The following is a 14,196-nucleotide window of genomic DNA, read 5'->3' as shown; positions in this document are numbered from 1 at the left end:
CCACCCACTCAATTAAAAATAAAATATAAAAATTATATTAATCAAATATTCTACATCAATATAATTAAAAAAATACATATTGGAATAAGATAGATATAATATTAGCACAAACATAAATAATATAATACTATATAATCTATTATAGCTTAATACATGTTTTCCAATCGTTGTTAAGGACCACTGGTCAAGGAACCGATTATGGGCAGAAGGAAGGGCTGGACGATAGAGTGACTGGACGATGTACTGTTGATAGACTGGGTGTGTCGGCGGCGAGGGGGCAATACGACGGTACCGGGGTGAAGGCGCGCGGTGCCTTTCTCACAAGCTCGATATAGGGCTTATCTGCGATAGGGAATTAAGCCCTATAGTCGACTTGTGAGGAGGGACAGAGTACCGTCTATAAGACAGTTATGTATACGGTTGGTGAAGGCTAATGCGACGTCATGTTCTGGTTCCCGTATGACTTCGCCTTGAGCTGCAGGGCGGCGGGACACTAAATTATACTCTGACGAAATTGAACCTCCACTGTGTTCAAGGAAAACCAAGATTCGCAGAGTAAAGAACCCCGAGGATACCCCGATTTGAACTGAAAACACGCCAGATCTGGGGTAAAAACCTGCTTAGCGGACGCAGGGATGTGTAAGCACTGGTTACTGCTGGCTAGCTGCTGGCGTACGACTGCTGTTAATCCTTGCTTTGCTGCTACTGTGGCTACTGGCTCTCCTCACTGCTGCTACTGCGTGCTGTTGATGGCTGGCGCGTGCTACGGCTGGCTGCGCTGTTGGCTGCGGTTGCTGCTACTGCTACTGGGAACTCACTCGCTACTGGATATTGGTTGGCTACTGTTCCTGCGTCTCCTACGTACTGCCTACACGGTACGCTGGCTACTGCTAGCTCCGCTGCTGTCGTGCTGCTACTCGCTCGCGTATAAGCTTATTTTTTGGCTAGCTGACCTGCTGGCGAGCTGCTGCTGTTCTGCGGCTGCTGAGCTGGTAACTGTCTAGCAGGGGCTGCTGCTGCGCTGCTGACGTGTTGCTGATAGCTGCTACTGATACTCCGCTGGGCTGAGCTGATATACTGGTTGCTGTCGCTGCTCGCTGCTGGCTGCTACTTTTGGCGTAGCTTAAAGTTGTTGCTCGAGCGAGGTGACGTGAGGCTATAATAAAGGTATTTATTAGCTCTTGACTGGCCAGCGGCAACTTGTACGCGCCGGGCTACAGTATAGAGCTAAGCATCCGGATTAGCACTACTGCAGCCGGTAGCTGCCAGGATTGGACTGGCATTGTCACTACCGACCTTTTTTGTAGCCAGATGCACACCCCGCGCGTAACGGCGGACGCGGTAGCAGGCGCGCGGAGTAACCTGCCGCGGCGCCCCCGGCAGGAGCGCGAATGCCCAGCACGAACTACACAGTTCGTCGTGCATGGTGGCAGGGCGAGCGCGAGGCGGGGGTCGTCGAGGGCGGACGCCAGGCGCCGGGGAACGAGACCACGGCGCGGGCCAGGGCCCACACAGCGGGGGGCGCGGGGCCGCGCGCTAGTGCCTTAGAGGGGGGGGAGAGGAGTCGGAGGCACGGGGATAGGGAGAGGAGACGCACCGCTGGAAGAGAGCGCGGGCGGCAAATCGGGGACCTGCGGCGGTATCTGGGGGCGGGTGGGGCCAGGGGGAGAGGACGCGCGGCGTATGGCGAGCCTGAGCGCGAGCGACTGCGGACATGGGGGAGGTATACGCGATCTGACGACAATGGCGGGAGCGACACACAGCGACGGCGTCAAGCACAACACAGCAGCGGCTGCAGACCGGTGCCATGCTCACCGAGCAGCAGACGACTACGCATGACGATGGTCCAACTTGTAGGGATGCACCTGTCCCGGGGGAAGGCAGATTTTACTTCTAGATATAATTGCTTAGGTGGAACATAAACAATGGATTAAGATAGGGGAACGAAAGTGATGAGGAGTTGGTTGATATTATAAATGTTCTCATTGGAATGGGAGTTATGGATGTATACCAGAGTTGCTCTGGGTTGATGCGTGTATGGTGTGGTCATAAAGATGATAACACTAGCGTAACGGCAGAGAAACTGTCGCTATGGAGAGGACAGCTATTATGAGGGAGTGATGGAAACAAACACATGATGAGCTTACCGGTTTGTCCAGTACTTTTGGCGGCTCGTCGACTCGGCTGGGGGCTGCAGAAATTGAAAGACTCTGAACGCTTACGTTATGGTATCCGCGTACTAGGGACTCTCTTGATTACCGGCGTCCGGTTATTGAGGTTAGCAGGCGGGGCCGACCTTCTTGTAGACTGGCGCGTCGTGCCGTGTTGCAGCTGTACGCGTTATCAGAGAGCAGCCGACCGCTTAATGGTCAGATCGCGGCGGACCGGCTGCGAGTATTAGAGTATGGAAAGGGGGAATGAGTGTGTCGAGAAATTCTAAGACGTTCAAAATCGTTGATCTGGGACTTGATTGTTTTAACTTGAAAGCATCAAGTCGTAATCATCTGCGAAGAGCGCTTCAATTGATCGATTGATTGTTTGCAGAGCGGGATTGAAACAGGTCATTTATCATGATGAAGTAATACAATGAACGGTTCAAAGTTGAATCAATTGATCGTGTTGCAATGAGAGCAAGGTCAAATTTAATCATGTCAACCCATTCAATTGAGACAAGTCAATTATAATCCATTCGAAATGCATATCGATTGAACCAGATAGTTTAATGCATTCAAACATATCAAGTGTGGAACCAGTCGATTTAACGCATCTCAAACATTCATGACGACAATCAATTTTAAGTGCAACATGACTTCAAACATGTCCAAGTTGACCAATGTGCACTTTAAATCCTTCCAATGACGATCAGTTGAGGCAAGTTGATAGAGTAATAGAGATTGAGCCAGACGCTTGAAATGCAATGAAACTAAGGCGATAGTCTGAATCACTGGGGAGATGGGGAGCAAATCGCGCGAGGCATCGGTGGATATGGCCAGATTAATCACATTGGACTGGGCAGTGGAGATATGGAGAGAGAGCCTGATGGAAACTGGAGGTGAGCCGTACGTTTGGGCTAGAAACGCAAGTCGGCGGGACCGAGGCACGTGTTCCAGCTAAGTAGTTGGGTCGGTAGACCGCGCGGGCGCAGACCTGGCGCACGCGTTGACGTGTCGGGTGTACCGCGTTTAGCGGGAGCGTGGTCGAGCCGGCCGTGGGTAGCGTTGGCGTGGTACCCCGCGGTGTACGTGGCGGTGTACCGGCCGCCGTGTACGTGAGTGTACCGGGCGTTAGCGCCGCGTGCGTACCCGCGTGTAGCGTGCGCTGTGGCGCGGCGCGTGTAGGGTGCGTGTACGGTGGTGCACGTGCGTTCTTACGCCACGTGTAGTGCGTGGTCCGAAGCGTGTGACGGGTGTACTCGCGTGCTAACGGTGCGGGTGACGCGTGTACGTGCGGGGTACTGTGGGGGTGCGAGCGTGGCGTGTAAATGTGCCGGTCACGGTGGCGTGTACCGCGCCGTGGCTGACGGGTCGATGGCGGCAAGGCCCGGGCGGCGTGTACTTGCTTGTAGATACTCGGCGTGTGAGGCGGTGCGTGTACGCGCGTGTACGTGCGTGTGACCGCGTGTACGTGCGCGGTACGTGCGTGCACGTGCCGTGGGACGTGCGGTGCGCCGGGAGCGGGTTGCCCCCCCCCGTCCCTAATGCTGTTACCCGCGTGGTGCACGTGCGTGACAGCAGCCGTGTAGTGGCTGTGGTGTGAGCTCGCGTGTACGTGCGTGTACCTGGTCGTAAACGTGGCACCGCACGTGGCGCGCGCGTCGTAAGGCACGCAAGTTACACGCCGCAGCATACAGTGCGTGTACACGGAGATAACGGCACAGCACACGCGGTGACACAGCAGCGTGAAGGGCGCAGGTACCGGCACGATCCACGCAGCGTGACGCGCGAGTACTGCTGCACGTACACACCTGGCGGAAGTAACGACAGCGCAGGCGTGCAAGGGCGGGCTTACGATACGAGCGTCGCCGGCAGCGTTACAACGCCGTAAGCAGTGCGGCGGGTAGAGAACGCACGTAAGACGAACGCGTAAACGCCCGGTACACGCGGTACGGGACCAGGCACGTACACCGCTGGACAGCGCAGGGTCCAGCGACGCACGTGCAACGCGGGATAGACACGCACGCGTAAAGCCCGCAAAGCGGTACACGCAACGCAGCGGCTACACTGCGGTCAGCGCAGCGAAACGCGGTACACACACTTCAGGTGGGACGGGTTGGCCGAGTTGCGTTTTCTAGCACAGTTACGTGCTACCACGTTTTCCGCTGTCTGCTTATTCTGCGCATGTGGTTTATTTGCGGATATCGAGCGGCGATGCTCCATTCATGATTCAATACGCCCTATTTCATTGATTAATTTTGGCATTCATTATTTAATTGCTCATTGAGAAGATGATTAAAATGTTGTTCAATTTGAATGTTGAAATGATTAAATTGATTGTTCAATTGGAATTTTGAATGAATTAAATTGATTTGTTCAATTGAATGTTGAAGTGATGTAAAGTTGATTGTTTCAAGGTTGGGAAGGTGTGTTTGCAATGATGTAAATTGATTTGTTCAATTGAATGTTTGATTTGATTAAATTGATTTGTTCATTGAACATCAGTTTGATCATTATGTTGTTATTATAGTCAATGGCCGCGTGTGTGCTGTACGTGCGGGCTTGTTCGTGCGTTCGTGTGTTGTACGTGCGGGCAAGTTACATTCATTGTCGCATGTCGAGGAGTAATAATACTCAATAAAGCCTACGTCTTTGAGAAAAGGCATGTACTTATAAGTTATAAAAGGAACAGAAAAAGGTTGTCCAGCACGTTAATTCTTATTAAAAATTGCACGTCATATCACCTACGCCTATGCCACGGCTGTAAAACAACGTATTTTACGAAACAAGCTGAGTTTAATTTTGAACACAATTATTGATTCATTTATAATGTACTAATTACTGACTTATATTGTTTTAGAAATCTAGTACTGTGTACGTTGGCTGGCTATTTGTCTTGGGTTAAGAAGGAAAGCCATGTAAAGATTGAATGTCTTGATGCATTTTCTGCGACAGGTATAGTGAAAATATAGTTGATTGCTATTGTCGTGTATTTAGTTCACATTTATGAAGCTGTACACCTGAGGTACAAGTCTAGTGTTTCAAAATTAACAATTAATTAGTATCAACTTATCATCTATATGTTCGGTCATAACTGGTGTGTTTTTACTGTCCCTTTGTTTGAATGTTCATCTGTTTCAGGGCTGATGGGACTCACTTGGAAGAGATATTTTCAGGATCTAGTAAAGGTCACTCTCTGTGACAATAACGAAACAGCAGTGGCTTGTATCAGAGAAAATTGCAAATTGAACCAAATCGCATCGGTCACAGAGCAACCAAAGGAAGAAGTGTTTGACAGTCTTACACCAACCAGTCAATCACTGGGAATGTCAAAGATCATTGGTACAGCGGATAACGTTGGAGTTGGGCTTCAGGGAAGAGACCCTCCCATGGGAGCAAGTTCCGGTGTGGATGATTCAGATTCAGTGACTGCAGATGGAGATGCGAGTGAAGTAGAAGTCGTTCACTCTGACATTAACGTTCTTCTGCATCAGCGAGGATTTGATTTTGTGTATGTTCTTTAAAATTACCTAGTGCATGATCTTCTTTTGAATTTTTAAACATTGAATAACATTATATTACTAACATTGCTATAGTTTACAGACTTGTGAATATTAATACATTTGTCAGGAGTACGTTTGATTATGTTAAAAATACAGGCACCTGGATCCCTATGGAAGTCCTGTGTATTATCTGGATGCTGCCTTCAGAAATATAAGGAATGATGGTGTCCTAACGATAACTGCAACCGATGTGTCAGCCCTGTATGGAAAGTGCCCTCAGGTACATTTTATTTCCTAATATATTGTGATTAATCCAGTACAGATAACAGTGACTAATATTAATAGAAATGTACTGAGTTAAATAATGAAGTTCGTACTGAACATGTTGCAGCGAAATGCAGCGATGCTGATGTCTATTAAACAATTTCAGGTAACCCTGCGAAGCTACTCTGGTACATCCATGAAGAATGAGTACACCAAGGAGCTGGCAGCTAGGTTGATCTTAGCAGCTGTTGTTAGGTTAGTACTACTATCTAGTAAGAGTTTCGAACAGTCATGAACGAGTATATACCCATCTTGGCCTGTGTATGAAATCTTTGGGAATGCGTGTCTTCCTATCATCTTTAATCCTTTACTAGACTTTAATCATTGCCAACTTTATAACATAGCGCCACAGCCGTAGTATTTTGTTCGCAACATATTGGCATTAAATTTTAGTTTTGCTTAATCTGTTGCTCAGATTCGTGTGCTACTGTGAGTCTGATGTCAAATGACATCTACAGAGGGGTGTAGGTGAGACTTGACAACACTGACAGGGGAAATTACGGCCCAATATGCAAGTGGGTATCTTTTAGTCAAAATAGACCTGGATTAGATTGGTCAAATGACTGGTGTTCTATGTTCTTCAGGGCAGCTGCAAGATGTAACAAAGGTGTAAAGGTACTAGTGACAGCTGCTGCTGAACACTTCATCTTCACAGCAGTACACGTGTACCGCGGAACTACGTTCGCAGACCAGTGCCTCTCCAAAATACAGAAAGTCTTGCACTGCCAGATGTGCGAGGAGCGGACGTTTATTCCAAGATCTCCAGCGCCGCTTGGTATGTATGTCTCCTGTTAATAAATATAGATGCCTTCTACTGCTTCTAGTGTGAGAGTCATGATAATTATAGTCGTGTGAGTAGTCATCCATTTATTCATCTGATTGTCTTCAAATCTTTGTGACCTCCTATTTTATGTTAGTATCATATTTATAGCGTGCAAAACAAAAAGACTTCGTCTGTGCATAATTTATTATCTTTACAGAGAAACCTTGTTCTTTGCTCTCCTGTAAGTGCAGTGAAGAAATCACAGGAAGGACAGCTGTGGTAGTTGGCCCAGTATGGTAATTGCAATTTTTGAATTATCGGTATTATTTAATTCCGCATTTCAACCGTTTAAGATATATAAATGTAACCATTATTATTTCCAAGTGTTCTACGTATCATTTACTCAGTTAATTTACCTATACTTGTTTCGACAGGTCGGGAGATTTGTATGATGAGAGTTTTCTGAACGCCATGCTAGATGAAACTCGACGGATGAAGTTGAACGACGGAAGGTTGATCTCGATGTTACAAACAATGAGGTCAGAGGCTAGATGCTCCGGAATAGATGCACCGTGTAGAACTACGACAGCCAGTAGTACAACACCTCCAAAGACAAACCAAGAAAGTGATACTCAACAGTGCCATGAAAAAACCAACGTTTGTGATACCAGTAACGTTGGAGAATTTGCGCCAGTGCGGGACGTGACGAACAAATCTGATGGTGGAATCCTCGAGAATGTGCCAATAGATGGCGCTGCTGCTGTTGCTGAGCAGATGAAGCCTCTAGTGAATGAGAACAGACAGGTGAAACGTTGTGCGAGTGAAGAGGCTGCGGGGCTGAGGAAGAAAAGACGAGAAGAGTTCAACGTTGAGCCGACCATGCCGGCATTTTTCTACAACCTTCATCGGCATAGCCTGAAGGCTGGAAACCTGTTAAGGTGAATAAACTGGAATTTTAGCATGTAGCAGAGTAATATCCATTTTGTTCTATGTAAAAATTACTATAAAAATATTATTAGTTGGAATATTATCTAATCCGCATTTGATAGATTGATCGAAACAGGGTTTATTTTGATGCAGGGTTGAAAGGGTAATCCACAGTCTGCAAGCAGAAGGCTATCTCGCTAGCCGGACTCACTTTGATGCAAGGGCTGTGCGCACCAACGCCACCTTGTGCCAATTAAAGCAAGTAATGGAGAAATCTAGGGATATTTCAGAAACTTGCCAGAGCTGAAGCCAGTAAGGTATAATAAATTGGAATAATTGTTCCAATAATGGAAACATGGTGCCCTCTTTATAGTGATGTTAGCAGGCATGAAGGTGATATAAACAAACATTATAGAGATCAGGCTTGTCAAATCAAACCTGCTGCCGGCGAAAACCGCCGTGAATTTTCATGATTTGGCCGGCTACTTTAAAAAAAAACAACAACAATAAAACTGAAACCGAACCGGCTCGATTGCCCGATCGGACAACTGAAAAATTCTAGTTGTTTAATGTTCCTAGCGTCCTTTGAGCCAGGGCGCTATCGCGTGACATTCTCACGGTATTATTATTAAAAGTCGCCGAAAAAAGCAGCCAGCACAGTGTGGCTGTGTAGCCGTGATGGCTAGGGCGGCATTGATTGATGTACGGGGGGGGGGGGAGTGCGTGATTGTTTAAAGCCGCGTGGGGTTTTCCATGTATATACTGTAATATTAGGAGTGTATAATATCGATATATATCTCTATATATAATATAAATAAATAAATAAATATATATATGTATATATATATATATATATATATATATTTATATAATATAATATAGATCTCTGTGTTATACACTACTCGTAATATGATATGCACTGAACCAAAAATGAACCTTAATGGCTCATGGATTGCAATTAAATGTTGGACAAGTAAAATCAAAGTTCTGACATGTAAAAAGTGGATCTTGTTGCCCGACAGGACAACCAGATCTGAAAATAAGCATCGACGGACATCTGAGTTAGCTATTCAGTTGGCAGATAGATTAACTTATTAACCACATTACGTTGCCTTATCATTGTACTTACACAAATACAGTGACAGAGACTGGGCAGTTCAACCCTCAACAATTTGAAGTTTATGTTTCTCTTTTTTAAGTATTTTAGTGTTTGGTGTCCCCAAAGATAAAAACACTCAACGTGAAAGTGATATTTTTGTGATGAAGATTGTTTAATAATTCTGACTCAGAATGCAGGAAATTACATCTAAGAAAGAGGTTTAATTTTTTTTATTCTGGGGCCGGACCCCCCTAATCTGGGGGAGGGGGCCACCCCTTCCCCCACCCCCTAGTAGCTGCGCTGCTCGGCTGCGACCTGCGGCAGCAGACAGCCGCCTACCTTGGTAGTTTAGCCTGCTACTTTATAAACCTGTGACAAGCCTGGAGATATAAGAAAAAAGTACAGAGATATGTGTTTAAGCAAGTATTATGGACATGCTGCTAAGCATTCACTTCCCGTGTTCACTAGCTGTCCGTAACAAGGAATCTCATTTATAGTTATTATGAGCTTCTGTTTGTAGTATGGTTTATTGAGAGTGTGTTTATATGATCCAGTTGTTCTATACATATATTTAAACTGTGTGTAATACGATATGGATGACTTCATATTTTTTGGGCATTAATCCATTTTAGTCATGGACATATTACTGATATACAAGGCCTGACTATTTGTGATGTGTTATAATGAGTAGTGTTAACAGCAATACTGGATGGCGCTGCAATTTTGACATGCCAAAAATATAAATGCATTTTAATATTGCTTTCATTATTTATAAATTTGTTTGATGTTATATGCTAAAGCTAAAAGATAATGGTGTGAAAATAAATGATTATATAACGTTTCATCAAAACAAATCTACGTTGCATGAAATCTACATGTTCCCTGTTCTTTAGCTTAGGATGAATCATATGCTCATGTAGATATGGGCAGAGGTCCCAAGTTTGGAAAATGCAAGAAAGAGATCACTTGTGGTAATGGTCTATCGCCGTTTTTTCACGGTGCGCAAAAACAGGAAAAAGGTTGTGGCTGGCTGCGAAATGTGTTTGTCGCGGCACACCACCATTTTTCATAAAGTATACATGTAAAATAAAATTCAAATTTATTGTGAAAACAAAAGTGTTTGACATTTGTGGCCTTTTATTGTTTGCTGTAATCAATGTACATCAACAACCACGGCAAATTTAGTAATTTACTGATGTAAATTTTTAAAATATGGCTGAAAAATGTTATGACCGGAACTTTCTGGACTCTTAACGGGATACCGGGACCAGCATGTCGCACCGGGACGATCCCGGTGAGACCGGGACACTTGGGACGTCTGTAGGGGGGATGGCAGGAAAAGAAGTATTTTTGATGCTAACTTAAGAAAGTCCCGATGCAAACACATAATTTGGCTGGCAAACCACAAAGCATTACTTCCTGTGTGGTTTTAACCTTGAAAAAGTCCCAAGTGAATAGATGTAGATGTGGGTGCACTGTAATTCACACACGACTGGATACATCTGTAAGGACGTTAATGATTGCGGTTCGTGATTACTGTTCAGGCATGCACGGGTCGCGTCACAAGCAATTCAATCAATCCTCGTAATGATTCTGACTTTTTGTAGAATGTGGGTATTTCAAAGCCAAAAATATAGTCGTAATGCATCTGATTTCAATCGTATTTCTTTATTTCGATTTTCTTTTATATGGTTGGATGTAGACGCAGTCTTACGTACCGTCGGCATTTACCATATATCCCCGCTCACACGCACCATATATCCCCGCACACACGCACCATATATCCCCGCACACACGCACCATATATCCCCGCACACGCACCAATATCCCGCACACACGCACCATATATCCCCGCACCACACGCACCATAGGTATTCCCGCACACACGCACCATATATCCCCGCACACACGCACCATATATCCCGCACACAGCACCAGTATCCCCCGACACACGACCATATATCCCCGCACACACGCACCATATATCCCCGCACACACGCACCATATATCCCCGCACACACGCACCATATATCCCCGCACACACGCACCATATATCCGACACACGCACCATATATCCCGCACACACGCACCATATATTTCCCGCACACACGCACCATATATCCCCGCACACACGCACCATATATCCACCAATCCGCACACACGCACCATATATCCCGCACACACGCCACATATATCCCGCCACACACGCCACCATATATCCCGCCACACACGCACCAATATATCCCGCACACACGCCACCATATATCCCCGCACACACGCACCATATATCCCCGCACACACGCCACCATATATCCCCGCCACACGCCCCATATATTCCCCGCCACACACGCACATATATCCCGCACACACGCACCATTATAATCCCCGCCACACACGCACCATATATCCCGCACACACGCACCATATATTCCCGCACACCGCCACCTATATCCCGCACACACGCACCATATATCCCCGCACACACGGCACCACTATATCCCCGCACACACGCACCATATATCCCGCACACACCGCACCATATATCCCGCCACAACACGCCCACCATATATCCCCGCACACACGCACACATATATCCCGCACACACGCACCATATATCCCCGCCACACACGCACCATATATCCCCGCACACACGCACCATATATCCGCACACACGCCACGCATATATCCGCACACACGCACCATATATCCCCGCACACACGCACCATATATCCCCGCACACACGCACCATATATCCCCGCACACACGCACCATATATCCCCGCACACACGCACCCATGCCGACAGTTGCTCGTTGGTCGAGCCGTTTACTCCAGCTTTGCTCATTATTTCGTTGTGAACTTTTAATACATCACGAGCCATGGCAATGCGCAACGACCCGGTCATACTAAATGAGTATGGCTATTTATAATATTTATTATTTAATACTAACTGACACGAGTCGCTAACTCGTTTTGAGCGCAGAGTGGGCACTCGAAATCACAGCGTCAGTCTGTGTTTCACACGCGAATATAACTGTTGAATCATCGACTGACAAACCGAACAGCAGAACGAACGGTAATTTTGCAAGCAACGTGCGTTACGTTCGCTGTAAGCCGTTTGGTAAGTTTGCAGAACTTTACGGGCATACACGAGAATGCTAGATTGTGATGGCGTATGGGTTTCGACGATAGTTCCCATAACGGATTTCTATATGCCCAGAATCATCGTCGGCTGCTATGTCATAAAACCCGCGTATATATTACTTCAGTTAGAAGATCCCCTTATTTCTCGTGGTAAGTGAAAGGTGAGACTATAACAGAGAGCATAATTATAGAGCCCATCTGGTATATTCATTTCTGAGAGTAAGTTGTACCGATGATTATGTGCTCGTTATTTTTAGAGGCACTGATATTACGTTTTAGATGAGTGCCGGTCAGACTGCACACGTACTGATCCAGTTCATATATATCGCTTGTTTTTTCGTGGTTTAGATTGAAGAAAGAATTGTTAGAGCGTTGAACTTTCAGCATCACTACTGAAAACACGCCACGATATTCATTCTGTCTACTAACAAGGAAAATGTTACGCTAATTCTCGAGTCTATTAACAATTCGTTATTATGTTTTTATCTCTTTTCTTAAAATTGGTCGGGTAAGTTGCACATTCCTGCTGGGTTTATCGAATTTAACGCCAGTCAAGTGAGTGGGTCAGTGTCACACGCGTTGACTGCGTTTATTATTACTGCTACTACATCTGCCGGATCAGGCTAAAGTAATCCGGTATTACGTAATAGCTCCCCACATTTACAAAATGACAGTTATGTGTTGTTGTGTGCGTGCTTGCGCGCATGTTGTGTGTGTGTGTGTGTGCGTGCGTGCGTGTGTATAGGGGCCGTTGTGCGTGCGTGCGTGCGTGTGTGTGTGCGTCGCGTGCGCGCGCTGTGTGTGTGCCGTGCGTGCGTGTGTGTGTGGTGTGTCGTTGCAATGTGTTGTGTGTGTGTGTGTGTGGCTGTGTTGTGTGTGTGTGTGTCGTTGTGTGCTGTTGCGGTTGTGAGTGCGTGCGTGCATGTGTCGTGTGTGTGTGTGTGAATGCTCCGTGCGCGTGCGTGCGTGCGTGACCTCGTGTGTGCGTGTGTCATGATGTGTGATGTGTGTGTGTGTGTGTGTGGTGTGTGTTGTGGTGTGTGTGTGTGTGTGTGTGTGGTGTGTGTGTGCTGTGTGTGCGTTAACATCAAAATGGCAATAAGCGGTTTTAACGGGTCGTAAAAACTATAATCGAACGAGTGGTGATGAAATCACATTTTTCAATTGGCCTCACTCCGATTATACACTAACGTGTCCTGTCTAGCATCATCGATCTAATTGCACATTTTAGCGAAAAAGATAACACCGAGGAGTTCGCGCCTATACTATATGTGGAGGTTGTTGTATTATGTAATGAACACTATAAGGTGCGTTAATTAAGGCTAATTAAGGTGCGTTAATTAAGGCTAATTAAGGTGCGTTAGCTCGCTAGTTATAGGATAGAGTGCTACGATTCATGTTTGATTTGAAATATGAAAGCTGTTCTAAATGAGACCGCTCTTAATCTATTAAATCTATTATCTGCTTTAGATTTATTATTGTTCACTCCTGCTAACATGTATGTGATTATATATAAACATTGAGTCTCTAGCTTTACACTTGGTGGCAACTGGCATTGCCGCATTACTCTTATCACGAGAGGAACCTCATCATCGAGCCACGGAGGGGTATATGGACCTTTAAATAGAAACCATCCTCTGGGTGAATCTCCGTTCAACAACAACCCAGCCCATCTTGGCTATAAATCGAGCTTCGCGTCATCTGTTCGAGCGGCACTTGCGTTTTTCGAAACCTTCAGATACAACTCAACAACATCTGCTGTCTTCAGCCCGCTATTTGACTCTAATACGAGCCATACTGGTCGTGTTGGACCGATGTCACCAAAGGTGCCGATCGCCGTTCAACGCGAACCCTGGCGATCCTGCAACCCTGGAGACTTGGTCTACTCTACGCGTGAGTAGATCGTTCAACATATAAATTAAATAGAAAACGCTTTCTCAGCCTTATGTCATTAAAAAGAAAATCGATGTTAAACCACATTATGCGTCGGTAAAGTAACGGCGTTCCACGCTTTGACTCACACACATTACGTATAGAGAGATCTACTCACTCCAGTCATTGCTGCGCTCGTATTAACATCGTTCGAATTCTGCTTTCACATATTCAGTCCTGATGTTATTGAACTCACTGTTCTCCTTTGTTTATGAAGCACATTATACTTTTAGTTGCATTATAGTTGCATTTTACATTCACGCAAACCGACTTATAGAGTATTTTAGGTATATACTGACCTTTTTTTAAACGAGCAAAGCTTGTATTTGCATTTCCTTCCTTTCATTCTTCTC

At 45.8% G+C, this 14,196-nt stretch overlaps 1 protein-coding gene across 1 annotated transcript in view; it reads left to right on the top strand.

The window, feature by feature from the left end:
* LOC106809560 (TRMT1-like protein) overlaps positions 1-8,109 on the top strand; it is a 9,684-nt gene extending 1,575 nt beyond the window's left edge. The window contains exons 3-10 of the mRNA XM_014812682.1: positions 5,014-5,108; positions 5,295-5,664; positions 5,813-5,936; positions 6,087-6,175; positions 6,565-6,755; positions 6,961-7,039; positions 7,178-7,681; positions 7,824-8,109. Of these exons, the coding sequence (XP_014668168.1) occupies positions 5,014-5,108; positions 5,295-5,664; positions 5,813-5,936; positions 6,087-6,175; positions 6,565-6,755; positions 6,961-7,039; positions 7,178-7,681; positions 7,824-7,977 (1,606 nt within the window). The 3' untranslated portion in view covers positions 7,978-8,109. The remainder of the gene's footprint in view (positions 1-5,013; positions 5,109-5,294; positions 5,665-5,812; positions 5,937-6,086; positions 6,176-6,564; positions 6,756-6,960; positions 7,040-7,177; positions 7,682-7,823) is intronic.
* Positions 8,110-14,196: the final 6,087 nt, after the last annotated feature.

The sequence above is a fragment of the Priapulus caudatus genome, unplaced genomic scaffold (genome assembly GCF_000485595.1).
Source record: "Priapulus caudatus unplaced genomic scaffold, Priapulus_caudatus-5.0.1 Scaffold364, whole genome shotgun sequence".
NCBI classification, from domain to species: Eukaryota; Metazoa; Priapulida; class Priapulimorpha; order Priapulimorphida; family Priapulidae; genus Priapulus; species Priapulus caudatus.
The sequence above is the reverse complement of the archived record's forward strand: the minus strand, read 5'-3'. Positions and strand labels throughout refer to the sequence as shown.